Source organism: Polypterus senegalus, chromosome 1 (assembly GCF_016835505.1).
Source record: "Polypterus senegalus isolate Bchr_013 chromosome 1, ASM1683550v1, whole genome shotgun sequence".
In the NCBI taxonomy this organism is placed as follows: domain Eukaryota; kingdom Metazoa; phylum Chordata; class Cladistia; order Polypteriformes; family Polypteridae; genus Polypterus; species Polypterus senegalus.
Window position 1 is genome coordinate 154,059,253 of NC_053154.1, and position 27,137 is coordinate 154,086,389.

At 38.9% G+C, this 27,137-nt stretch overlaps 1 protein-coding gene across 3 annotated transcripts in view; it reads right to left on the reverse strand.

Moving 5' to 3' along the window:
- Window positions 1-27,137, reverse strand: part of hltf (helicase-like transcription factor) — a 110,036-nt gene that overhangs the window by 36,714 nt on the left and 46,185 nt on the right. For all 3 annotated transcript variants that reach the window (XM_039760688.1, XM_039760680.1, XM_039760695.1), the window contains 2 exons: window positions 16,614-16,757; window positions 982-1,120 (listed from right to left, as the gene is read on the reverse strand). In XM_039760688.1, coding sequence (XP_039616622.1) covers window positions 982-1,120; window positions 16,614-16,757 — 283 coding nt within the window. The remainder of the gene's footprint in view (window positions 1-981; window positions 1,121-16,613; window positions 16,758-27,137) is intronic.

Consider the following 27,137-nt stretch of genomic DNA (forward strand, 5'->3'; position numbering starts at 1 on the left):
AAATCTCTTTTGACTAAACACATTCATTGTAGAAGCTTAAAACTGTACAGTGCATAAACTTGTTTACGTGAGCCTGCTACATATTTTATGAGCATGCACAAGACATCACTACTCTTATTCAAAAGACTGTATAGACATATAAACTAATAAAATAGTCTACATGAAATCAACCAGAACACAGACTCCTTTATCATCCTTCCACAAGGAAGGCAAAATAATAAAAAGGAGGTCACTATACATCACAGAAGAACAGTTTGCTTGTAGCAACTTCAGCCTAATAGAAAATCCTCATATGCATTTAATCCAACTGAGGGTCTCTTGGTGCCCATGTGGCAGCATTAGGTGCAAGGAAGAAAACAGCCCTGGATAAGGTATCAGTCGATCATTGGTTACACTCACACTCATAATCACTCCCACAGTCTTATGAGGCCAACTTAGAATCACCAATTAACTTAACCTTCACATCATTTAGGATATGGGAAAAAAACCCACACAGACACAGGGAGAAAGTGTAGATCCCAGAAAGACAATGACTGAGTATAGTAGGATTTGAAGCCAGGTTGCTGGATCCACAATGCAATAAAGCTAACCACTGTGCCACTAGGCTGCTCTGGATGCAGTTATCCATGTCATAGATGCTTACATAGTCGTCATAAACCATTACAAATCAAGTGCTGCTAGTAACCATAGTATCTCTAACACATAACAGTATACATTTATTGGAAAACTGTGTAATTATTAATACAGCTGTAAAACACCTTTAAAAATCATTTAAATAAACACATATTTCTAAAATGTCAGTTAATATTCTGCAATAAAATGCAAATGTCAGTTAATCTCAAAAATTGTCTAAAAATGTAATCAAAACACAAAAGGTTTCAAAAGAAAACACTATAGTCTTAACACTACATGTAAATAACTCTGCTTTAATTTCTACAATACAAAGCAAAAAGCACATTTTACAATTACTGATGTCCAGACCTGTTAAAATCCATCGTCTAATGGCTTTCAGCTCCAATATAGCTTTTGTCTGAAATGCACCTGGGTTTCGAATGACATGCCCCTCATCCAGTACTACTCTAAGCCAGTTAACTTGATGCAGCGGACTTCCATTTGCACCCTGTTCGATTAAAAAAAAAAAAAAAAAAAGAAAGAAACAAAAGAAAAGATAATGAAATTTATGATTTTAACTATTTCCACAGAAAAAACTCTCTCAAAATTCATTTGAGCAATAAAAAAAAATTTACTTAGTTCCACAGAATGATATATATTATATATATACACTAGCAAAATACCAGCGCTTCGCAGCAGAGAAGTAGTGTGTTAAAGAAGTAATGAAAAAGAAAAGGAAATATTTTGAAAATAACGTAACATGATTGTCAATGTAATTGTTTTGTCACTGATATGAGTATTGCTGTCATATATATACAGTAATCGCTCCTCGATTGCGGGGGTTGCGTTCCAGGAGCCCCCGCGATAGGTGAAAATCCGTAAAGTAGAAACCATATGTTTGTATGGTTATTTTTTATATATTTTAAGCCCTTAGAAACTCTCCCACACTGTTTATAAATATTCTCCGCACATTTATACAGTAAACCCTCATTTATAGCGGTTAATCCGCTCCAGACAGATAAATGAATTTCCACGAAGTAGGATTCTTTATTTATAAATGTAATATTTTCGCAGTTAGAGCATGGAAAACCTGTTTACGACCTTCTAAATGCATTTTTTAACATTATTAGAGCCCTCTAGACATGAAATAACACCCTTTAGTCAAAAGTTTAAACTGTGCTCCATGACAAGACAGAGATGACAGTTCTTTCTCACAATTAAAAGAATGCAAACATATCTTCCTCTTCAAAGGAGTGCCATCAGGAGCAGAGAATGTTAGAGAGAGAAATGTAAACAATCAAAAATCAATAGGTCTGTTGGGCTTTTAAGTATACGAAGCACCCGCGATAAAGCGGCCGCAATGAAGGGATCAATGTGAAGGTAGTCTTTCAGCATTTTTTACAGGAGCGTCCGTATCTTCTAATCAAACAACCTCTGTGCAAACAGCCCCTCTGCTCATAGCCCCGCCGTCAGGAGCAGAGAATGTCAGAGAGAGTGAGAGAGACAGAGAAAAACAATCAAAAATCAATACAGCTGTTAGAGCTTTGAAGTGTGCGAAGCACCACGCGGGAAGCATATCGTACATCATTGAGGAGTTTTATTTAATACGTAATACGTGCTCTGATTGGGTAACTTCTCAGCCATCTGCCAATAGCGTCCCAAACTGAGGAAGCATGTACCATAAATGAAAAGACACATTGTTCACAGAAATACGCGAACCAGCGAAAAATCCGTGATATATATTTAGATATGCTTACATTTAAAATCCGCGATAGAGTGAAGCCGCGAAAGTCGAAGTGCGATATAGCGAGGGATCCCTGTATATATATATATCTATACTAATAAAAGGCAAAGCCCTCACTCACTCACTCAGTCACTCACTCACTGACTCATCACTAATTCTCCAACTTCCCGTGTAGGTAGAAGGCTGAAATTTGGCAGGCTCCTTCCTTACAGCTTACTTACAAAAGTTGGGCAGGTTTCATTTCGAAATTCTACGCCTAATGGTAATAACTGGAAGGTATTTTTCTCCATTAACTGTAATGGAGTTGAGCTGGAATGACGTGGGGGGAGTTTCGTGTGACATCATCACGCCTCCCCGTAATCACGAACTGACTGTCAGCGCGTGCGTAGAAAACCAGGAAGACCTCCAAAAGCGCTTAAGAAAAAATGCATTATATAATTGAGAAGGCAGCGAAACAATAAGAAGCGAGCGAGTGACATATACTACCATATTCATGAATGCTGCTACCTCGGAAAGAAAGCAAGGTGTAAACCTAAACTTTAAATTAAGTTCATAGACAGGCTACCGCTGGCGTTTCACATGCCCACAGGTAATGCGGGATACAAGTTTAATGAGAGGACGCAGGATATAAACGAGAGTTTTGATCACTTTGTAACTAAGTTAAAATTGTAGGTGAAGGGGTGTGCTTATGCAAATTCAGAGACTGTGTTTGTGGGGATTGACAGTTAAGGGGGGGGAGTCACGTCATCAACTCCCCTCCCATTCATCTTATTTCGCTCTGAGCTGAGCTCCGCAGCTAATGCCGTCTTCCGAAGCAACTTCGTCAGACTGCCACCAAATACTCACAGAAAAATCCACAAGTTAATACACACGCTCTCTAGAGTTTCTCCACACTGAATCCTCCAGGCACTACTTACAAAAGGTTACATTGACAATCGTGTTACGTTATTTTTAAAATCTTTCCTTTTCTTAGCACAAGCACAGCTGAGAAGCTTGATGCATGTGCTCCATAAGCGTTAAAAATAATGCATTTAATCACACTTTGCATTACAAGCAAAGGGGAGCTTTTGTCAATGCATGATTTCCTGGTACACCGATTACATTGATCAACGCATCCCGATTCATTTTACCCTCGCACCACCTTAGTTTGAGAAGAAGTATGAAAAAATATGAGGTTAACACAGAAAAACAGATCACCAATTCAAGCTTTATGAATAATCGATTAAGCCATCAATAATTGTTTTGGTAAAGCCATCCTCCTTCCATTTTATAATTTTTCCGCCATTAGCCATGATTAAATGAAGCGGTAAATAAAGTAAGAGCAAAGCGAGGGTGACTTATTTAGGCAGGCATATATATGACAGCAACACTCATGACAATGTCAATCATGTTACGTTATTATTAAAATGTTTCCTTTTCTTTTCATTACTTCTTTAACACACTACTTCTCCGCTGAGGCGGATATATATATATATATATATATATATATATATATATATGAATGACCTCCAAAAGCGCTGAGACTTTTGATATCATGAGCGTGTCTGCAAAACTGGGGTCTCCTGCCCTGCAAAAGTCGAGCAGCCAGCGCGTGCATAGCTGTGCCGGCCTTTGAGACGCTGACTGCGCTTCTGCCTTAAGTCAAAGTGAGCACTTTTAATTTTTTTCATCCTCCCCCTGCGCTATAGCCCAGACAAGTGCAAACACGGGACCCCTTTTCTACACCACGGCAAAATAATATTAAGGCGATTCACACTTTCTTTTGCACATATACGATTATGAGGTTCTCACCCCGGATTATGAAGACACGCACACGAGTAGAGGACTGACAGTGCCATCACAGCCGATTAATGGCGGGGCGTCTCACCAGTCTACACAAGACCCACGCGACTGTCCCAAAAGCGATCATAGCGTCAGCGAACACATCTCTCTATACTATATAAAAGAAAAGGCAACTTTCCTTTCTTTACACCTTTTTCCTTTTATCCCAAACCAAAGCCTTTCTCTCTTAACACTGCAGAGGACACAAAACTAATTTTCTTTAAATGCCGGTAAGGCACATTACCAGAGGCACAAATTTGAGCGTTCACATAGAAAATGTAATTTCTATACCACAGCCGTCGTGTAGCGCCTTTCAAAAGGGATCTACTACCGAGAGATGATCCATATACATTTTAGCTGCTGTTAGTTACTTACCTGTTGTGTTACACAGTCTTTAAAATGTAGTTTACCATAACCACTCCAGTAGTGCTCAATGTACCTGTACTTCTTAAAGCGTTAATGTTTTACTGTTTAATAACTTATAGACTATATTTTATTATTTTCCCTTGCACTCAGTGACCAAAGCTATACACACACATATAGACACATACAAACATACACACAAGTATATGTATGTGTATATATATATGTATATATATATATATATATATATATATATATATATATATATATATACATATATATATATATATATATATATATATATGTGTATATGTAGATATGTATATAGATATGTAGATATGTATATAGATATGTAGATATGAAGATATGTATGTGTATATATATATATGTATATGTATGTATGTATGTATGTATGTGTTTATATATATGACAGCAGCAATCCAAGCTGTGAGAAAACAGTAAAAAGGAGGCGTGTCAGACGTGTGGTACATTTTCTGATGCAGCTAGGCGAAAAAACTTTGTGCGCTGCTGCCAAATACACAAAACAATTACATTGACAATCATGTTACGTTATTTTCAAAATGTTTCCTTTTCTTTCTCTTTCCTTCTTTAACACACTACTTCTCCGCTGCCAAGCGCGGGTATATATATATATATATATATATATATATATATATATATATATATGTATAGATAGATAAAGATATATATATATATAGATAGATAGATATGAGAACAACACTCATTTCAATGACAAAACAATTACATTAACAATCATGTTACGTTATTTTTAAAATTTTTCCTTTTCTTTTTAGTACCTTCTTTAACACACTACTTCTCCGCTCTTGAAGTGCGGGTATTCTGCTAGTATATATATATATATATATATATATATATATATATATATATATATATATATATATATATATACACACACACACATATATATACATATATATATACACATATGTACACAGTGGTGTGAAAAACTATTTGCCCCCTTCCTGATTTCTTATTCTTTTGCATGTTTTGTCACACAAAATGTTTCTGATCATCAAACACATTTAACCATTAGTCAAATATAATACAAGTAAACACAAAATGCAGTTTTTAAATGATGGTTTTTATTATTTAGGGAGAAAAAATCCAAACCTACATGGCCCTGTGTGAAAAGTAATTACCCCTTGTTAAAAAATAACCTAACTGTGGTGTATCACACCTGAGTTCAATTTCCGTAGCCACCCCCAGGCCTGATTACTGCCACACCTGTTTCAATCAAGAAATCACTTAAATAGGAGCTGCCTGACACAGAGAAGTAGACCAAAAGCACCTAAAAAGCTAGCCATCATGCCAAGATCCAAAGAAATTCAGGAACAAATGAGAACAGAAGTAATTGAGATCTATCAGTCTGGTAAAGGTTATAAAGCCATTTCTAAAGCTTTGGGACTCCAGCGAACCACAGTGAGAGGCCATTATTCACAAATGGCAAAAACATGGAACAGTGGTGAACCTTCCCAGGAGTGGCCGGCCGACCAAAATTACCCCAAGGCGCAGAGGCGACTCATCCGAGAGGTCACAAAGACCCCAGGACAACGTCTAAAGAACTGCAGGCCTCACTTGCCTCAATTAAGGTCAGTGTTCACGACTCCACCATAAGAAAGAGACTGGGCAAAAACGGCCTGCATGGCAGATTTCCAAGGCGCAAACCACTGTTAAGCAAAAGAACATTAGGGCTCGTCTCAATTTTGCTAAGAAACATCTCAATGATTGCCAAGACTTTTGGGAAAATACCTTGTGGACTGATGAGACAAAAGTTGAACTTTTTGGAAGGCAAATGTCCTGTTACATCTGGCGTAAAAGGAACACAGCATTTCAGAAAAAGAACATCATACCAACAGTAAAATATGGTGGTGGTAGTGTGATGGTCTGGGGTTGTTTTGCTGCTTCAGGACCTGGAAGGCTTGCTGTGATAGATGGAACCATGAATTCTACTGTCTACCAAAAAATCCTGAAGGAGAATGTCCCGCCATCTGTTCGTCAACTCAAGCTGAAGCGATCTTAGGTGCTGCAACAGGACAATGACCCAAAACACACCAGCAAATCCACCTCTGAATGGCTGAAGAAAAACAAAACGAAGACTTTCTAGTGGCCTAGTCAAAGTCCTGACCTGAATCCAATTGAGATGCTATGGCATGACCTTAAAAAGGCTAGAAAACCCTCAAATAAAGCTGAATTACAACAATTCTGCAAAGATAAGTGGGCCAAAATTCCTCCAGAGCTGTAAAGACTCATTGCAAGTTATCATAAGCGCTTGATTGCAGTTATTGCTGCTAAGGGTGGCCCAACCAGTTATTAGGTGCAGGGGGCAATTACTTTTCACACAGGGCCATGTAGGTTTGGATTTTTTTTTTTTCTCCCTAAATAATAAAAAGCATCATTTAAAAACTGCGTTTTGTGTTTACTTGTGTTATATTTGACTAATGGTTAAATGTGTTTGATGATCAGAAACATTTTGTGTGACAAACATGCAAAAGAATAAGAAATCAGGAAGGGGCAAATAGTTTTCACACCACTGTATATATATATATATATATATATATATATATATATATATATATATATATATATATATATATATATATATATATATATATATACACACACACACACACACACATATATATATATATATATATATATACTAATAAAAGGCAAAGCCCTCACTCACTCACTCACTCACTCATCACTAATTCTCCAACTTCCCATGTAGGTAGAAGGCTGAAATTTGGCAGGCTCATTCCTTACAGCTTACTTACAAAAGTTGGGCAGGTTTCATTTCGAAATTCTACGCCTAATGGTCATAACTGGAAGGTATTTTTCTCCATTAACTGTAATGGAGTTGAGCTGGAATGGCGGGGGGGAGTTTCGTGTGACATCATCACGCCTCTCACGTAATCACGTGAACTGACTGTCAACGCAGTGCGTAGAAAACCAGGAAGACCTCCAAAAAGCGCTTAAGAAAACATGCATTATATAATTGAGAAGGCAGCGAAACAATAAGAAGCGAGCGAGTGACATATACTACCATATTCATGACTGCTGCTACCTCGGAAAGAAAGCAAGGTGTAAACCTAAACTTTAAATTAAGTTCATAGACAGGCTACCGCTGGCGTTTCACATGCCCACAGGTAATGCGGGATACAAGTTTAATGAGAGGACGAGGATATAAGCGAGAGTTTTGATCACTTTGTAACTAAGTTAAAATTGTAGGTGAAGGGGTGTGCTTATGCAAATTCGAGACTGTGTTTGTGGGGATTGACAGTTAAAGGCGGGTGGGGAGTCACGTCATCATCTCCCTCCCATTCATCTCATTTGGCTCTGAGCTGAGCTCTGCAGCTAACGCCGTCTTCCGAAGCAACTCACAGAAAAATCCACAAGTTAATACACACGCTGTCTCTATAGAGTTTCTCCACACTGAATCCTCCAGGCACTACTTACAAAAGGTTACATTGACAATCGTGTTACGTTATTTTTAAAATCTTTCCTTTTCTTAGCACAAGCACAGCTGAGAAGCTTGATGCATGTGCTCCATAACGTTAAAAATAATGCATTTAATCACACTTTGCATTACAAGCAAAGGGAGCTTTTATCAATGCATGATTTCCTGGTACACGATTACTTTGATCAGCATCCCGATTCATTTTACCCTCGCACCACCTTAGTTTGAGAAGAAGTATGAAAAAATATGAGGTTAACACAGAAAAACAGATCACCAATTCAAGCTTTATGAATAATCGATTAAGCCATCAATAATTGTTTTGGTAAAGCCATCCTCCTTCCATTTTATAATTTTTCCGCCACTAGCCATGATTAAATGAGCGGTAAATAAAGTAAGAGCAAAGCGAGGGTGACTTATTTAGGCAGGCATATATATGACAGCAACACTCATGACAATGTCAATCATGTTACGTTATTATTAAAATGTTTCCTTTTCTTTTCATTACTTCTTTAACACACTACTTCTCCGCGAGGCGGGTATTTTGATATATATATATATATATATATATATGAATGACCTCCAAAAGCTGAGACTTTTGATATCATGAGCGTGTCTGCAAAACTGTGGTCTCCTGCCCTGCAAAAGTCGCAGCAGCCAGCTGTGCATAGCTGTGCCGGCCTTTGAGATGCTGACTGCGCTTCTGCCTTAAGTCAAAGTGAGCACTTTTAATTTTTTCATCCTCCCCTGCGCTATAGCCCAGACAAGTGCAAACACGGGACCCCTTTTCTACACCACGGCAAAATAATATTAAGGCGATTCACACTTTCTTTTGCACGTATACGATTATGAGGTTCTCACCCGGATTATGAAGACACGCACACAGTAGAGGACTGACAGTGCCATCACAGCCGATTAATGGCGAGGGCGTCTCACCAGTCTACACAAGACCCACGCGACTGTCCTCAAAAGGCGATCATAGCGTCAGCGAACACATCTCTCTATACTATATAAAAGAAAAAGGCAAACTTTCCTTTCTTTACACCTTTTTTCCTTTTATCCCAAACCAAAGCCTTTCTCGCTTAACACTGCAGAGGAAACAAAACTAATTTTCTTTAAATGCCGGTAAGGCACATTACCAGAGGCACAAATTTGAGCGTTCACATAGAAAATGTAATTTCTATACCACAGCCGTCGTGTAGCGCCTTTCAAAAGGGATCTACTACCGAGAGATGATCCATATACATTTTAGCTGTTGTTAGTTACTTACCTGTTGTGTTACACAGTCTTTAAAATGTAGTTTACCCAAACCACTCCAGTAGTGCTCAATGTACCTGTACTTCTTAAAACGTTAATGTTTTACTGTTTAATAACTTATAGACTATATTTTATTATTTCTCCCTTGCACTCAGTGACCAAAGCTATACACACACATAAATAAAAGCTATATATATATACACACACACACACACACACACACATATATATAATTTGTGTGTGTGTGTATGTATGTGTATATATATGTAGATAGGTATGTATATATATATATATATATATATATATATATATATATATATGCGTGTATATGTAGATATGTATATAGATATGAAGATATGTATGTGTATATATGTGTATGTATGTATGTATGTATGTATGTGTGTGTGTGTGTGTATATATATATATATGACAGCAGCAATCCAAGCTGTGAGAAAACAGTAAAAAGGAGACGTGTCAGATGTCGTGGTACATTTTCTGATGCAGCTAGGCGAAAAAACTTTGTGGCGCTGCCACCAAATACACAAAACAATTACTTTGACAATCATGTTATATTATTTTTAAAATGTTTCCTTTTCTTTTTCGTACCTTCTTTAACACACTACTTCTCCGCTGCGAAGCGCGGGTATTCTGCTAGTATATACACTGTGTGCACAATTATTAGGCAAGTGAGTATTTTGACCATATCATCATTTTTAATGCGTATATTCCAACTCCAAGCTGTATTAACTTGAATGCTTATTGGATTTAAGCACGTCAGGTGATGTGTATTTGTGTAATGAGGGAGGGTGTGGCCTAAGGAGATCAACACCCTATATCAAGGTGTGCAGAATTATTAGGCAGCTAGTTTTCCTCAGGCAAAATGGGCCAAAAAAGAGATTTAACTGACTCTGAAAAGTCAAAAATTGTAAAAAGTCTTTCAGAGGGATGCAGCACTTTTGGAATTGCTAAGATATTAGTGTGTGATCACAGAACCATCAAACATTTTGTTGCAAATAGTCAACAGGGTTGCAAGAAACGTGTTGAGAACAACAGACGCAAATTAGCTGCCAAAGATTTGAGAAGAATCAAACGTGAAGCTACCAGGAACCCATTATCCTCCAGTACTTTCATATTCCAGAGCTGCAACCTACCTGGAGTGCCCAGAAGTACAAGGTGTTCAGTGCTCAAAGACATGGCCAAGGTAAGGAGGGCTGAAACCCAACCACCACTGAACAAGAAACATAAGTTGAAGCGTCAAAACTGGGCCAAGAAATATCTGAAGACAGATTTTTTCAAAGGTTTTATGGACCGATGAGATGAGAGTGACTCTTGATGGACCAGATGGATGGACCTGTGGATCAGTAATGGGCACAGAGCTCCACTCCAACGTGGAGGTGGGGTATTGGTATGAGCTGGTATTTTTAAAGATGAGCTAGTTGGACCTTTTTGCATTGAAGATGAACTCAAAATCAACTCCCAAACCTACTGCCAGTTTTCGAAGACACTTTCTTCTAACAGTGATACAGGAGAAAGACCATGATTTTATGCAGGCCAATGCTCCATCACTTGCATCGAAGTTCTCCACTGCGTGGCCAGCCAGTAAAGGCCTTAAAGATGAAGGAATAATGACATGGCCCCCCTTCCTCATCTGACCTAAACCTTATCGAGAACTTGTGGGCACTTCTTAAACGCTAGATTTACGGGGGAGAAAAACAATACACCTCTCTGAAGAGTGTCTGGGAGGCTGTAGTCACTGCTCCACAAAAGCTGATCGTCAACAGATCAAGAAACTGACAGACTCCATGAATGGAAAGGCTTATGACTGTTATTGGAAAGAAGGGTGGCTATATTGGTCATTGATTGATTGATTTATTTTTTGAAATGTCAGAGATGTTTATTTGTAAATTTTGAGGTGTTTGTTTATTATTCTCACTATAACAGATGAAAATAAACAAGTGAGATGGGAAAATTTTCATTTTCCTTTAGTTGCATAATAAATCTGCACACTAATAGTTGCCTAATAATTTGCGCACATATGTATTCCCCTGATGATGTTCACACTCACATTTCCGTTGTGAAACATTCAGGTTTCAGGTTTATTAACATTTTGGATTGACTGATAGCACTGTGTTTGTTCCATATTAAAATTAATCCTCAAAAATACAACTTGCCTAATAATTCTGCACTCCTGTATATATATATATATATATATATATATATATATACACATACATATATATATATATATACATACATATATATATACATACATATATATACATATATATATATATATATATATATATATATACATATATTTATATATACATACATATATACATATATACATATATATATATACATATATATATATATATATATATATATATATATATATATATATATATATATATATATATATATATATATATATATATACATATATATACATATATATATACACACACACACACATATATATATATACATACACACATATATATATACATACACACACATATATATATATAAATATACATATACATATATATAAATATACATATACATATATATAAATATACATATACATATATGTATTTCTCTTTTTCCTATTTGTAGTGGAGATGAGTGGTACCCGGTGGGGTCTTCTGCTGTTGTAGCCCATCCACCTCAAGGTTGTGCGTGTTGTGGCTTCACAAATGCTTTGCTACATACCTCAGTTGTAACGAGTGGTTATTTCAGTCAAAGTTGCTCTTCTATCAGCTTGAATCAGTCGGCCCATTCTCCTCTGACCTCTAGCATCAACAAGGCATTTTGACCCACAGTACTGCCGCATACTGGATGTTTTTCCCTTTTCACACCATTCTTTGTAAACCCTAGAAATGGTTGTGCGTGAAAATCTCAGTAACTGAGCAGATTGTGAAATACTCAGACCGGCCCGTCTGGCACCAACAACCATGCCACGCTCAAAATTGCTTAAATTACCTTTCTTTCCCATTCTGACATTCAGTTTGGAGTTCAGGAGATTGTTTTGACCAGGACCACCCCCCTAAATGCATTGAAGCAACTGCCATGTGATTGGTTGATTAGATAATTGCATTAATTAGAAATTGAACAGGTGTTCCTAATAATCCTTTAGGTCAGTGTGTATGTATATATATATATATATATATATATATATATATATATATATATATATATATATATATATGTTTATATATATTATATGTATATATGCATACTAGGGGGTAAAGCCCCCTGCTCGCTTATCTAACCCAACCCAAACCCCATACATATATACACACTCGGCCACTTTATTAAGTACACCTGTTTAAGTGCTTGTTAATACATATATCTAATTAGTCAATCACATGGCAGCAACTCAATGTAGGCATGTAGACATTGTCAAGATGACCTGTTGAATTTCAAGCCAAGCAACAGAATGGGGAAGAAAGGTAATTTAAGTGACTTTGAATGTGGCATGGCTGTTGGTGCCAGACAGGCTGGTTTGAGTATTTCAGAAACTGCTGATATACTGGGATTTTTACTCACAATCATCTCTAAAGTTTATAAAGAATGTCCTGAAAAAGGGAAAATATCCTGTGAGTGGCAGTTCTCTGGGCAAAAGTGAAAAAATGCAGAAGAGCATCTCTGAATGCACAACACTTTGAACCGCTGAAGCAGATGGACTACAGCAACAGGAGACCACACGAGATGCCACCCCTGTCAGCTAAGAATTGGCAATAAAGTCTACAATTCACACAGGATCACCAAAAGTGGAAAACAGAAGGTTGGAAAAGAGCTGCCTGATCTGATGAGCCTCAATTTCTGCTGTGACATTCAATTGGTAGGGTCAGAATTTGACATCAAGAACATGAAAGCATGGATCCATCCTGCTTTGTATCAATGATTCAGATTGGTGGTGGTGGTATAATGGGGTGGGGGATATTTTCTTGGCATACTTTGGGAACCTTTGTACCAACTGAGTATTGTTTAAATGCCACAGCCTACCTAAATATTGTTGTTGACTATGACCATCCCTTTATGACCACAGTTTTTACTCATCTTCAAATGGGTATTTCCAGCAGGATAACACACCATGTCACAAAGCTCAAATCTCCTCAAACTGGTTTCTTGAACATGACAATGAGTTTACTCTACTCAAATGGTCTCCACAGTCACCAGATCTCAATCCAATAGATAGACTACTTTTGGGATGTGGTGGACCAGGAAATTCATATTATGGATGTACAGCCAACAAATTTGTAGCAACTGTGTGATGCCATCATGTCAATATGGACCAAAATTCCAGAAGAATGCTTCCAGCACCCAACCCCTTATTAACATGACGTACCTTATAAAGTGGCAGGTGAGTGTATGTATAAACAACACCGAACAAAAGACTGTTTTATACACTCATATAACAATACACCTTAACACAACAAAAAACATTTAAACTGGTACTCTTTGATAACTTAGGAGACACTTTTCTGCCTTTTGGTATATGTAATACATTCATGAAGATGAGGGAAACAAAACTTATTTTACCAATAGTTCTCTAGCTTGCTCTGTGTACTCCAAAACTCAGATCTCCAACAATAATTAAACTGGTTAATTTAAACCATGTACATTTAATATTATACACTCTATGTTATCTATCCATCCACTCATTCTCTGAATCTGACCATCTATTTGAGTCAATCACTTCAGTAAGAACAAGTCGAGGACCAACCCTGGACTAGGTACCAGGTCTTGACAATAATACAGTCACTTACTCACACAGGAAAAATTAACGTAGATCTTTGGAATGCTGAACGTAAACCAGAGTACCATGGGAAAATGTCAACAAACATATTAATATTTTGACAAAAATTAATTAATCAGGGAAGGCATGGTGGTGCAGTGGTAGCGCTGCTGCCTTACAGTTAGGAGACCCAGGTTCACTTCCCAGGTCCTCCCTGCGTGGAGTTTGCATGTTCTCCCCATATCTGCGTGGGTTTCGTCCAGGTACTCCGGTTTCCTCCCACAGTCCAAAGACATGCTGGTTAGGTGCGCTGGCGATCCTAAATTGTCCCTAGTGTGTGCTTAGTGTGTGTGTGTGTGTGCCCTGTGGTGGGCTGTTTGTTTCCTGCCTTGCGACCTATGTTGGCTGGGACTGGCTCCAGCAGACCCCCGTGACCCTGTAGTTAGGATATAGCGGGTTGAATAATGGATGGATGGATGGATGAATTAATCAGATAATTTATGGATCAAAAGTCATAAAATACAACTATTTTGGTTGTATGCCACTGTAATGTAAGCTTTATAAGCATCTTTATGATAGGTTATACAGTAGTTCAGATATGTCAATATTAATGCCGATTTGTAGCTAGCTCTAAGTCTTAAAAAATTGTTAACAAATCAAAGAAAGAATTTTATGGCAGGGAAATAGTTACTGTTATTTATAAAGAAATTAGAAGCCACTGCAGATTTACAAGACCAGACTCTTGTACGATATTTAAATCAAGGCCCGACAAAGTGAATAAATAACAGTATCACTCTTATCAAGTGAAAATCATTAATCACCAAAAGAGGAGAGAAACAGAGTACTGTGATTTTTAATTTTTTTAAAAAAGTAAATCAGAATCTATTGGTTATTTCTCTATCAACCATAATATCAGGAGTTATAATTTTAAAAGGACATATAAGGTATAGTACAAGCTTTAAAAGTATTAGGTAGTTTCTTCAACCATGTACTTTACAGGGAAATGGGCAGCAGTAGCCTAACTAGAGAATATCAGGCAAAAATGCATCAGTCTTGATGAAATATCAGTTAATCACAGGGCACAGCCACTTGCATTAGGTCAATTTAGAGTTCGCCATAATTTCATATGCATGTCTTTAAGATATGGAAGTAAATCAGACCAAGAAAACCCAGAATGTTGGGACTGGTTACACTAGCTTTACAAATTGAGTCACAGAACCAACCAACATTTATGATGTTTAAATATAATTTGTTTACAAAATGTAAAATAAACTTCTTATATACAAACATCATAAAACAGACATTACAAAAAATAGAAATATATTAATAGTAACACATGATGGGGAATTTACACGTTCTTCTTATTTAACTCTAAGTTTCTTCCATAAAGTCAATCTACAAGAGATGCTTTCATGTTGTTAAACTACTCAATATTGTGTGACTGAATATTTGTGTATTCTCTGATGTAATTTGAAAAGGCTTGTGTTTTTGTCTACTGTTGCTGTACTGGGGGATGGGCTAAACTTTTCTGTAGACTTGAAATAAATAAGCAAGTGTTCAGACAAAATTGATGAGTGAATATGATTAAGCATGTTTCAGTAATAACCTTACATTTTAAAAAGCAATGTTTGTTTTAGTGAGAAATGTGTAAGTGTTCTACAATTTTAAATTAAAACAAAATTAAAAGCAGTCCTGCTGGCTCACGTTACCACTGCTAATGGAGATAACTTCTGAGTCGTATTTGTTTTAGTGAAGTTTCTGATTCACATCTCAAGATGAATGCTAAAAGACCCTTTAGTAGAAGCAATGAACTGTACTGTTGGATGTTAGTATGACTTACATCAGTGACTTTAAATATCGTAAGCATTTGTCAGTTGCTGCAAAAAATAAAACAGCTGCCAGCCACTGTGAGATTTTTTTCATCTGATGCAGAAACTTATAATAGCAGCTGCAAAAGCAGAATATGTACTGATAGGTATGATATTCTATTACACTTGTCAGGTTTTTGTTCAAGACAATAAGCATGATAATACTGAATTTATTGAGCATAATATATATTTTAAGGTACATATGTTATATTTAACAGCAGTAGAGTGGAACAGTGCTTAATGCTTTTAGAGCTTTAGGGACCTCATTTTTATTTCATCACAGTCAAATTTATACATTCATCAACTGCACTCAAGTTTCTTTCCACAATCGGTAGTTTTGCTTGTATTGTAATTGGTAGCTCTACACTAGCTGACCAGTTGCGGATGAGTATGTATGCCTTTTGATAGGCTAGCTAGCACAGCATCAATGATTGGTGCTTGACTTGCAACTGGTGTTACCAAGAATCCTCCAAACCCCTACAATGAATAAATCAATAATGGAAGAAAGTATTGTAAAATTGTGTTTATATAAAATTAGCAATATATGACAACATAAAACCATTAAAAAAGACAATTTTAAAACAAATATTTAGGGTTTATATGATGACTAATATATATTTTTTAAGTATGTTTACAATGTGTTACAGAAAAAGTATATATGCAGTGGATAACATGAAAACACTTAAAAAGAGAAAGAAACAGACTTACAGTAAAATCAACTGTAATAACATTATACGTTGTCAACACCACGTCTTGTTTAGACAGGAATGCTGGGTCTCTCTTTCTTTCACTACCATGGTAAACATACATATTCAGGTTTACCTCTGGACGTATATGCTGCTCAAACTGGTCCTGAGAAAACAATATAAATATAAAATTTTAGTGCCCAAACAGGCTACTGAGAAAGAAGTAAAACATTATTAACTTACATTCCTTTATGAGAAAATGCTGACCTCTGATACTAACAGAAGACCCTGTGAAGAATGTAAGCTCTTTATAACTAATGTAACGAACTGTAAGAATGTTTAAATTGGTTCTAAGTGTATATAATTAGAAAGGTGTATTCCTTAGGAATGCAAATGGCTGTTTGTTCTATGTTTTAGGATACTCCAGTATGTCATAAATTAAGATGTAACCTTAAGCTACGTATAACCTCGAAATGAACTGCTAAGGTTTTATTTCTTTTCTAGGATATAAAAGAGAGAACGTTTTTACTTTAGGTATTCTGCCTAAACCCAAATCAGTTTGCTGAGTTGGGAAGAGGCAGTCTCACAATCTCTCTAACTCACCAAGAATTAAGAATAAAGAAATTATTTTTCCTTAAATTGGGTTTAAGTTTTTCTGTTGTTTTTCGACTTCAGCGCTCACAGTTTTGGCACCCAACATGGGGCAGAGACGGCCAAGCGACTCCTTGAGCAGGATTGTCCAGAGGACCAGCAAAAGGACCGATTCTGGCTGGATTGGAGGACCAGCTCTGGAAAAAGTTAGGACTGGCCTGCCTCGGGCGACTCCTGCATGGGGAATCCTTGACCTCCTCTGATTCTTCCTGAAAGTCGAGTAAACTGGGAACTTCCAAGTAGGAGGAAAAATTCTTGGTGAGTAGACTGAGGGAGTCCGACCGGAGAAAAGAAACCAGGCAGTGAGTGGACTGGAATGTATAGATAACCTCTCGAAAATAAAACAGTGTGAAAAGATTATGAATGCTAAGGACATGAGTTAAGTACACTCCCTAGGAAAAGGAGAAGAAGTCTCTTTGAGGCTTAAAAAAATAAAATGAAGGAAGGGAGTGGGAAGAATAGATAAATAACTGAACATTTCGTGATTGGGAAAAAGCACTGTTGCGGGAGGGCGAGACTCTTTGCTCTAACGGTTTGGTTATATTCTGAACTCAATGGGTCACTCAGGGAAACGATCACCTAAACAGCGGTGACCAGAGGCCTTCGGGTGAAACTGTCAGTCCGCTAATCAGGTTGATCGTCCCGGTGAACCGGGGAACAGAAGGGACCGGGAGTGAAGCAGCAATTGAGACTGGTTTAGCAAAAAGACTGCGGAAAACTCACTGACCATGGGGAAAACTAATAGCAAACCGGTTAAAACTGCTTTGGGAAACAGAAAGCATGAATCAACGTACTCATCTGTGACTGAATAAAGACTAATTGATTGAACTATTCCTGTCTTCCTCGGGTGTTACTTCCACTGTTTATTTGGCACCCGAACAGTTCCCCTCGTGTTGGAGAACCCGAGTGAAGGTGCGAATTGCAGACAGGAATAAGATCGGTGACCGCTGAGTACAACTGCTTTCTGTCTGGGAAAGGTACTGGGGACATAACGATAAAAGCACCTCTTGGAATGAGTCTTAAGTAGACTCATAATTAGAAGGAAGAGGTGGAAATTTAATAAAAAGGGAAAGTACCTCCCGATCGGGGATTCGCTTAAGAAAGAAATTGAAAAAACAGGGTGTGAATGAGGAGCCTCTGTTCGGAGGATTGTTTTCGGAAAACGTACCAAGGGGAGAAAAAGAAAAAAAAAATAGAAAAATGGCTCTCCAAGACGCTACATAGAACAGAAAACAGGGTTAGATTTAAAAAATAATGTAAACGGTGGAATAAACAGAGCGGGGGCAGGTGATCAGTAGAAGGCTCTGGACATATGAGTGAACTGCAGGAAGTTAGGAAGATTGTATATAGAATGCATGAGGGTGCTGTAGTCGAGAAAATGGAAATGTTTAATAGATGGGAATTGATAATTGAAGATAGAGCCCTAAATGCGATGCAGAAGTGCAATGAGGGACTGCAAAGCCAAATTAAACTTATTGCAGAAAGAGAAAAGTTGTTCTTGATAATGCAAGAACCGTCCCAAAAGTCTGGATAAAAGAAAGAAGAATAAATAAATAAAAATATATGAAAAAGAAGAACAGATTATACCTTGATTTAGCAATAGCATGCATTCAAACCCCCTTTGAGGACAATAGTCCATCACCACCCCTTGGGGCAGCTGGAGGAATTAATGAGGGAGAGGAAGAAGATAGTCTCGATGATTTGTAAAAATGAACAGTTTCAGCCAGAGAGGGATGAAGACGCGGGGAAAGGGATGCCTCATAAGCCCCGATTCTGACCCTTCAGGGTCAAAAAACATGAATAATGAAAGAATGGAATTTCAAGCACCATTAATACAAGTGCCCTTTCCGCAATATAATGTACAACAGCCTGACTCAGATTAAAACTGCCCCACCTTCATGGTGTAAGGAAACTGGGACCTGCAAGAATTAAAAGAGGTGGTGCAGGAATTACTAAACCTAAATAAAAGAAGAGGGACAGAAGTTCATGACGGTGGAGAAACAGTTAGATGACATACATAAGCCAAAATGCTGCAGAATGGATTCAGGTTCTTAGAAGGAAAGCTAATTCCAGGCTGAAATGATGTGAGAGTGCAATGGACTGAGACTCTGGGATGGCAGAGGGTTGATAGTGGCTAGTTCAGTGTTCAGTGGACAGTTACAAGCACAAAGAAATGCAAAATATATCAGCCCTCTAATACCCAGTGAACTTGTTTGGACAAGACTTGATGGCCCGCCTGTGCCTTTGCATCTCAGTTATGAACAAGGGAGTGAAGGTTACATTAGAACAACACACACCGCCCTTCCACTGACCACCACTATTACATACTCTTATGCTGCCTTGATTGTTCATGTTTTTTCTCAAAACAATAAAAATATCTGCTGTCCTGGGTCCCTTTTGGATTACAGTATTTAAAATCATTTTACTGTATTGCATGATTTTTTGGACTATATTATGATGAAGTCTGGCTCTTGGACTTTTTAGCTGCTGTTTAAAAAAGAGACTATTTGCATAACGAACTGCTATATGTCAGCAGAACTGGCTGGAGCAGTATCTCTCTTTTGTTACAACAATCGCTTTTCTTCTGGAGTGATTCTACCACATATCCCCATTGCTAAATCCTCTCATTTTCAGTGGCATAATGTGAGACAATGGGTTTTAGCATGTCCAGAAGGGGAGGATTGGGAGTATGTGGGACCTAATATTTAGTTCACCCAGATAGATCTGTTAAGAAAATTGCAGTAGGACTAGTTGTACCTGTAACCCTATCCGTTCTGTCATTTATCTTTCACCTCTCCACCTACACCCATGCTGTTTACCCTTCAATTTTTTTTGTTAGATTTGCTCCAATCATCTCTCTGGGTACAAGGGAAATAATATTTTGTCTGAACCGCTCATGTTGAACCCCTGGTCATTTTCCCAAAGTCATCCTTCCGTTTACATTGTCCACAATATCTTATTTCGTTTGAGGCTGGGACAGGTATTACAATTGTTTATTCTGATTTAGTTAAGCAGGGTGCTATTATTCTGATCCAATACTCTTCTATTCTTCCAGTTAGAAAGCAGATGATTCATGATGATTCATTCAGGATCTCCGTGGAGTCAATGATGCTATACACCCTAGGACTCCTATAGTCTCAAAACCTTCCACTATTCTCTCTACTGTCCCGGCCACTGCTATGTGGTTTTCTGTTACTGATATTGTGAATGCTTTCTTTTCAATTACTGTACACCCTGAGTCTCACTTCTGGTTCGCATTCACTTTTAAAGGGAAGCATTGGACCTGAACTATGATGCCACAGAGATATACAGAGGCTCTGTGTGTGTGCGAGCGTGAGTGTGTGTATGTGCGCGTGTTCGTGTGTGTATGGACAAGAATTAGAAAAGATAAAAAATTAAAAGGTTATTGGCCAAAGGGGGGTGGGGGTGGTGTCCTGGTGTATTATGAGTTGCTTTTATGTTCTGAGGCTAAGGAATAATGCGAAGAAGAGACAAAGGCTTTATTGGTCTTCCTAGTGGAAATGGGGCACAAAGTGTTCCGGAAAAAGTTGCAACTGGTTGAAAGAAAAATGAAATACTTGAGTCATGATTTGACTTCAGGGGAATGTGTCAACAAGACGGCAAGTTATGTCTGTTCTTGGAATGTTATGATATTGCCGGCAATGGGTTAAAAAAGATTTTTTTTTGTTGAAAAGCACAGCCACTCCAAGATTTAGCGAACTCTTCTAATTTGGTTTTGACTGATAACATTTCATGGACGGAGCAGGCTGAGATGGCTTTAACTGATATAAACTAAATTTTGTCTGCACCTGCGTTAAGAGTTCTGGACTACAGTAGTCTCAGCCTTTCACTCTGTTTGTGGACAGGAAAGGGGGGTGTATGACTGCAGTATTAACTCAACAACAAGGAAATAGACAATGACCGGTCACATACTATTCTAAAAAAAAAAAAAATAATAATAATAATTAATTAATAAATGACACTGGATCCAGTGGCCACTACAATCCCAGCCTGTTTGAAAGCAGCTGATGCAATAACAGAGGCCATATTAGCATGCTCAGATGTTGTTCTCATGAGTTTATTAACTGTTAAGGTACCACATGCTGTACATTCCATCTTAGTACAGACAAAAACATCTCATTTGACAGGTGCTCTTGCGGTAATGAAGTGTGAAGCTCACAAGGGAAAAACGAATCCAGTGAGTAAGGGAAATGCGCAAGCACACATGTGGGCAAAGAAAGCCGCCCGGGATCCTACTTCACACTAACCTCTTTATTTCTATAACAGAAGGAGTAACAAGAGTCACCCGAGGTGCAGTTTTATCTCTACAAACTGTAGCAACTGGAAAGGAGATAAAGTGGAACCTCGGTTCACGAACGTCTCGGTTCATGTACAACTCAGTTCACGACCAAAAAGTTCGCCAAACTTTTGCCTTGGTTCACAACCACACACTCGGTATACGAACAAGCCAGTTTCCCTTTCGGTTTTTGCGCGCCGATGATTTCCGCACGTGTTGCATTGTTCTCGGTCAGACTGTCTGCCTGCAGCTGACAGAGAGAGAGAGAGAGAGAAATAGAGCTAGCCAAGTGCCTGCTGGGGAGGGGGAGGGGGAGACTGCTGCACGTGTTTGCCTGCCTATCTGCCTGTGCGGGTGGACTTGGGGGGATGTGCACATACTGCCTGCCTTCTGCATAGGGGGAGGGGGGGTACAGCTGAGACTCGTGCACATCCCCCCAACACCACCACCAACCCAACCCCCTGCATAGGCAGGTTGAGAGAGAAAGTGAGAGAGAGAAAACGAGCAAGCCGCATGCCTGCCTGGCTTTTTCATTTAAGCAGAGCCGCTCCTTTTTCATTGATCTCAGTCACACGTGCACTCTCTTTGTGCTCTACAGTATTTTGTGTGCTTTTGCAGTTAACTATGGCTTCTAAGCAAGTGAAGAGTGGTGAGAAGAAAGTTTTGAAGAAAATTGAAATCTAAGTAAAGAAAGAAATTACAAGAGGTGGGAAAACTGTTTACCAGTTTACTCATTTACCAATTTGAGAACCCTCATGCTTTCAAGCAGCATAATGTAAACAAAGCCAGACTGCCAGTAATGTGGAGGGCAAACACGAAGGGTTAAGTCACAAGAACTTTCTTTTTGGAATGGCTGCATGAGGCTTTCGCTCCCAATAGCTAAACAGCTAAAAACACCAGAAACCCAAGAAATCACAAGAGAGAAAAAACCTGAAGGAAAACACTTCATGCCAGAACTAGACTCATGCAAGGTTAGTTTTCTTGGTGGTGTTTGTATTACGGATTTTTCAAAAGTAAATTTTTCAGTTCGTAGCGTGAATTGTTGCAATGTTACTTTTCTCTTTTTTCAAATGTTCGCTTTTTCCCTGTGCTTAAAACTCATTAAATTGTTTACAGATGGAGTTGTTCATAGCATGATTAGTTGCAATGTTAATTTTCTGTTTTTTCAAATGTTCCATTTTTTCCACTGTGCTTAAAACTCGTTTTAAAAAAAGTGTTTACAGCGATCGGGCTTTAAGGTTAATAGCGTGATCTCCTGCAATCTTACTTTTTTGGTTGCTTGTGGTTGGTTTTTAAATACACTTCGGATTTGTTCTAATGTTCCTTTTTTTTCCGCTGTGCTTAAAACTCATTATAAACAATGTAATGTGCTGTACAAGCTGCCATGGGGGGGGTGATGGGGGTTCCTACAGAGAGATTAGAGAGCACGAGCGAGCAAGCGCAGAGAGAGTGAGCACTGCTGCTGACAGGGAGGGGGTGGTATGTGTGTGTGTGTGCTACAGAGAGAGAGAGAGAGAGAGAGAGAGAGAGAGCGTGAGCGAACCTGCTCGTGTAGCTGAGCAGGGAGCCTGGGTGTTTTGTGTCAGTGTTATTCAATGTTTTTACATTAGTTTACTATAACAATGTGCATTCTATGGTGTTATTAACTATATTTGTGCTTAATCTTTACATATATTTACATATTTACATACAGTTCGTACGGTCTGGAACGGATTAATTGTATTTACATACAATCCTAATGGGGAAACTGACTCGGTTCACGACCAACTCGGTTTATGACCAAAGTTCTGGAACGAATTATGGTCGTGAACCGAGGTTCCACTGTAAAGATGTGGCAGAAAGAGGGATTAGAAAAAGATCCGAAAGGAATTTGGATCCATCCATTAACTAAACATCCTTTTTTTCCCCAAAAGCTACTTTCTAGGTATTGCAAAGGCTGCGCATGGTTTGGCCCACTCTTCTAGAAGACGCAATGATGGCACAGGTGCAACAATCCTGTCACGCCCGAGGTTTTTCTAACTTTGCTGATTAGTTCTGTAAGAGGTGTACACTATGGCAAAGATTTAATATAGGAAAAAGCTTGCAGGTCAGCATAGTGCCTTACAGATAGTGCACATGAACAAGTGAGGGAAACGTGGTGAACTACCTCACTACTGTAAGGGCAATACACTATTAAAATGTGCTCTGTACCCTGTCAAATGTCACTATTGAAAGATGCTCAACTCTAAATCCGGCTACCCTACTTCCCACTGAGGGAGAGGGGGAACCACACGACTGCCAGGATGAGATAACAAAGGTCCTGAAACCTAGTCCGGACCTCCAGGAAACTCTACTAGAAACAGGAGAAATTCTTTATGTGGACGGCTGTTCCTTGGGATTGGATGATAGAACCCACCAGTTACGCTGTGGTCAAAGTAGACCACTTACTTGAAGCAAATCGAATCTCTTCTAGTTTAAGCGCACAAGCAACTGAGCTAATAGCTCTCACTCGAGCTTGCCAGTTGTCTGAAAGGAAGGTCATAACCATTTACACAGATTCCAGATCGGCCTTTGGAGTCTCCCATGATCATGGGGCATTATGGAAATTAAGGGGATTCAAAACCAGTACTGGTAAGTCCATACAACATCAGAAATTAGTGGAATCCCTTCTCGAAGCTATAACAAAACCATTGAAACTGGCAATAGTTAAATGCCAAGCCCATACTGGGAAACAAGATCCAGTTAGCCTAGGAAACAAACTGGCTGACCACTTTGCTAAACAGGCCACCTGTAATAACACACCAGTCTCTTTATTCCAACAGAAGGATGACAAAGACCCTGATAATCAAATTATTTCTTTACAGAGCGCTGCCACTGACCAAGAAAGGATAAAGTGGTCCCGAGAAGGATCCCTCTCTGATGGGGTCTGGACCCATAAGCAAACTAACAAACCTTTCCTCCCTAAGGCTTCTTTTCCAGGAATGGCAAAAATCGCACACGGCCTGGATCATGTAGGAAAAGACACTATGACTCAGGATGTCGAGCGGCATTGGGAAACCACAGGGTTCTCTACATATGCTGAACAATTCTGCCAACGATGCGCACTATGCCAAAGGTTTAATGTAGGTAAAGGTACTCAGGTAAGCCCCGCCATCACTCCTAACCCAATGTGTCTATTTGAGCATTTTCAAATGGACTCCACTGAACTAACGCCGTCCAAAGGATATAGATACTGCCTCGTGATAGTCGATGTATTCTCCCGATGGGTAGAGGCTTTTCCCTCTAAACATGCAGATGCAAAAACTGTGGCTAAAGCTTTAATAAAATAAATCATTCCAAGATGGGGAATACCACAGAAAATGCAGACCGATAATGGAACCCACTTTGTGAATTTTATAATAAATGAGCTGACTACTTGGCTCCAGATAGATGTACATCATTACTGCAAATACCATCCCCAAAGTGGAGGTATTGTAGAAAGGTGCAATGGTACTTTAAAATCAAAACTGGCAAAAATCTGTGAGCAGACAAACTTAACCTGGCCAGATGCTCTACCCCTGGCCTTGATGGGGTAACACTTCGGCAGCTGGGACAGTCGCCATTTGAAATTTTAACTGCACGCCCCATGTTATCGGAAATGTCACTTTGCATACTGTGGACAATGATCTTCTCTTCAGTCTTACAGGTCTCCGAGCCTCCCTGAAGGAAGGTTAACAAGGCTTGGCGGACCAGTCCCCACCGACGGAATTCCAGATCCACATCGGAACCTGGATACTGGTTAGAGACACCCGAAGGAAACACTGGCATCAACCTCGCTGGAGGGGACCATTCCAGGTGCTGTTATCTACACCTCATGCCGTTAAAAGTCGAAGGACTTCCTACTTGGATCCACGTCTCACACTGCAAAAAATGGCAGTCTTAGTCCTGTTGTTAATAACTTTTTCTGTCCCCTCGAACACGGGACAACAAACTCATGGGGGCCTTCCCACATTAACTTTCCAAATAGGGAAGACTACCTAATTCCAAATTGACTTCTGTGCCATCGCTCCTTGTGGAACCAGCAGACATGAATAATGGACTAAGCCCGAAAAATATGTGTGTGCAACTGCTGACTCCACTCATTATGGCAGAAATTGCGAAAAATGGCAGTGGGTATTTGCAAATACAGGTGCCTATGACTGGGGTTATCAGGCCTGGAAGGCTCAGCAACATGATCTCAAAACAAGGTTCTCTATCATTAAGGGACATACTAGCGGAACATGCTCACAATTCCCAAAACCCTGATTTACAACCCTTTGCTTCCAGAACCTTCACCCTCTTCTGAATATGATGATATTGCTCCCGATGATTGGGTCTGATCATTCTCATGTGCACATTTTGTGTACAAAGTGGGGAACTGAGGAAGAAGAAAGTAAAAAATTATTATCTTACATTCCTTTATGAGAAAATGCTGACCTCTGATACCAACAGAAGACCCTGTGAAGAATGTAAGCTCTGTAAGAATGTTTAAATTGGTTCTACAGTGGTGTGAAAAACTATTTGCCCCCTTCCTGATTTCTTATTCTTTTGCATGTTTGTCACACAAAATGTTTCTGATCATCAAACACATTTAACCATTAGTCAAATATAACACAAGTAAACACAAAATGCAGTTTTTAAATGAGGGTTTTTATTATTTAGGGAGAAAAAAAATCCAAACCTACATGGCCCTGTGTGAAAAGTAATTGCCCCTGAACCTAATAACTAGTTGGGCCACCTTAGCAGCAATAACTGCAATCAAGCGTTTGCGATAACTTGCAATGAGTCTTTACAGCTCTGGAGGAATTTTGGCCCACTCATCTTTGCAGAATTGTTGTAATTCAGCTTTATTTGAGGGTTTTCTAGCATGAACTGCCTTTTTAAGGTCATGCCATAGCATCTCAATTGGATTCAGGTCAGGACTTTGACTAGGCCACTCCAAAGTCTTCATTTTGTTTTTCTTCAGCCATTCAGAGGTGGATTTGCTGGTGTGTTTTGGGTCATTGTCCTGTTGCAGCACCCAAGATCGCTTCAGCTTGAGTTGACGAACAGATGGCGGACATTCTCCTTCAGGATTTTTTGGTAGACAGTAGAATTCATGGTTCCATCTATCACAGCAAGCCTTCCAGGTCCTGAAGCAGCAAAACAACCCCAGCCCATTTCATTACCACCACCATATTTTACTGTTGGTATGATGTTCTTTATCTGAAATGCTGTGTTCTTTTTATGCCAGATGTAACGGGACATTTGCCTTCCAAAAAGTTCAACTTTTGTCTCATCAGTCCACAAGGTATTTTCCCAAAAGTCTTGGCAATCATTGAGATGTTTCTTAGCAAAATTGAGACGATCCCTAATGTTCTTTTTGCTTAACAGTGGTTTGCGTCTTGGAAATCTGCCATGCAGGCCTTTTTTGCCCAGTCTCTTTCTTATGGTGGAGTCGTGAACACTGACCTTAATTGAGGCAAGTGAGGCCTGCAGTTCTTTAGACGTTGTCCTGGGGTCTTTTGTGACCCCTCGCATGAGTCGTCTCTGCGCTCTTGGGGTAATTTTGGTCGGCCGGCCACTCCTGGGAAGGTTCACCACTGTTCCATGTTTTTGCCA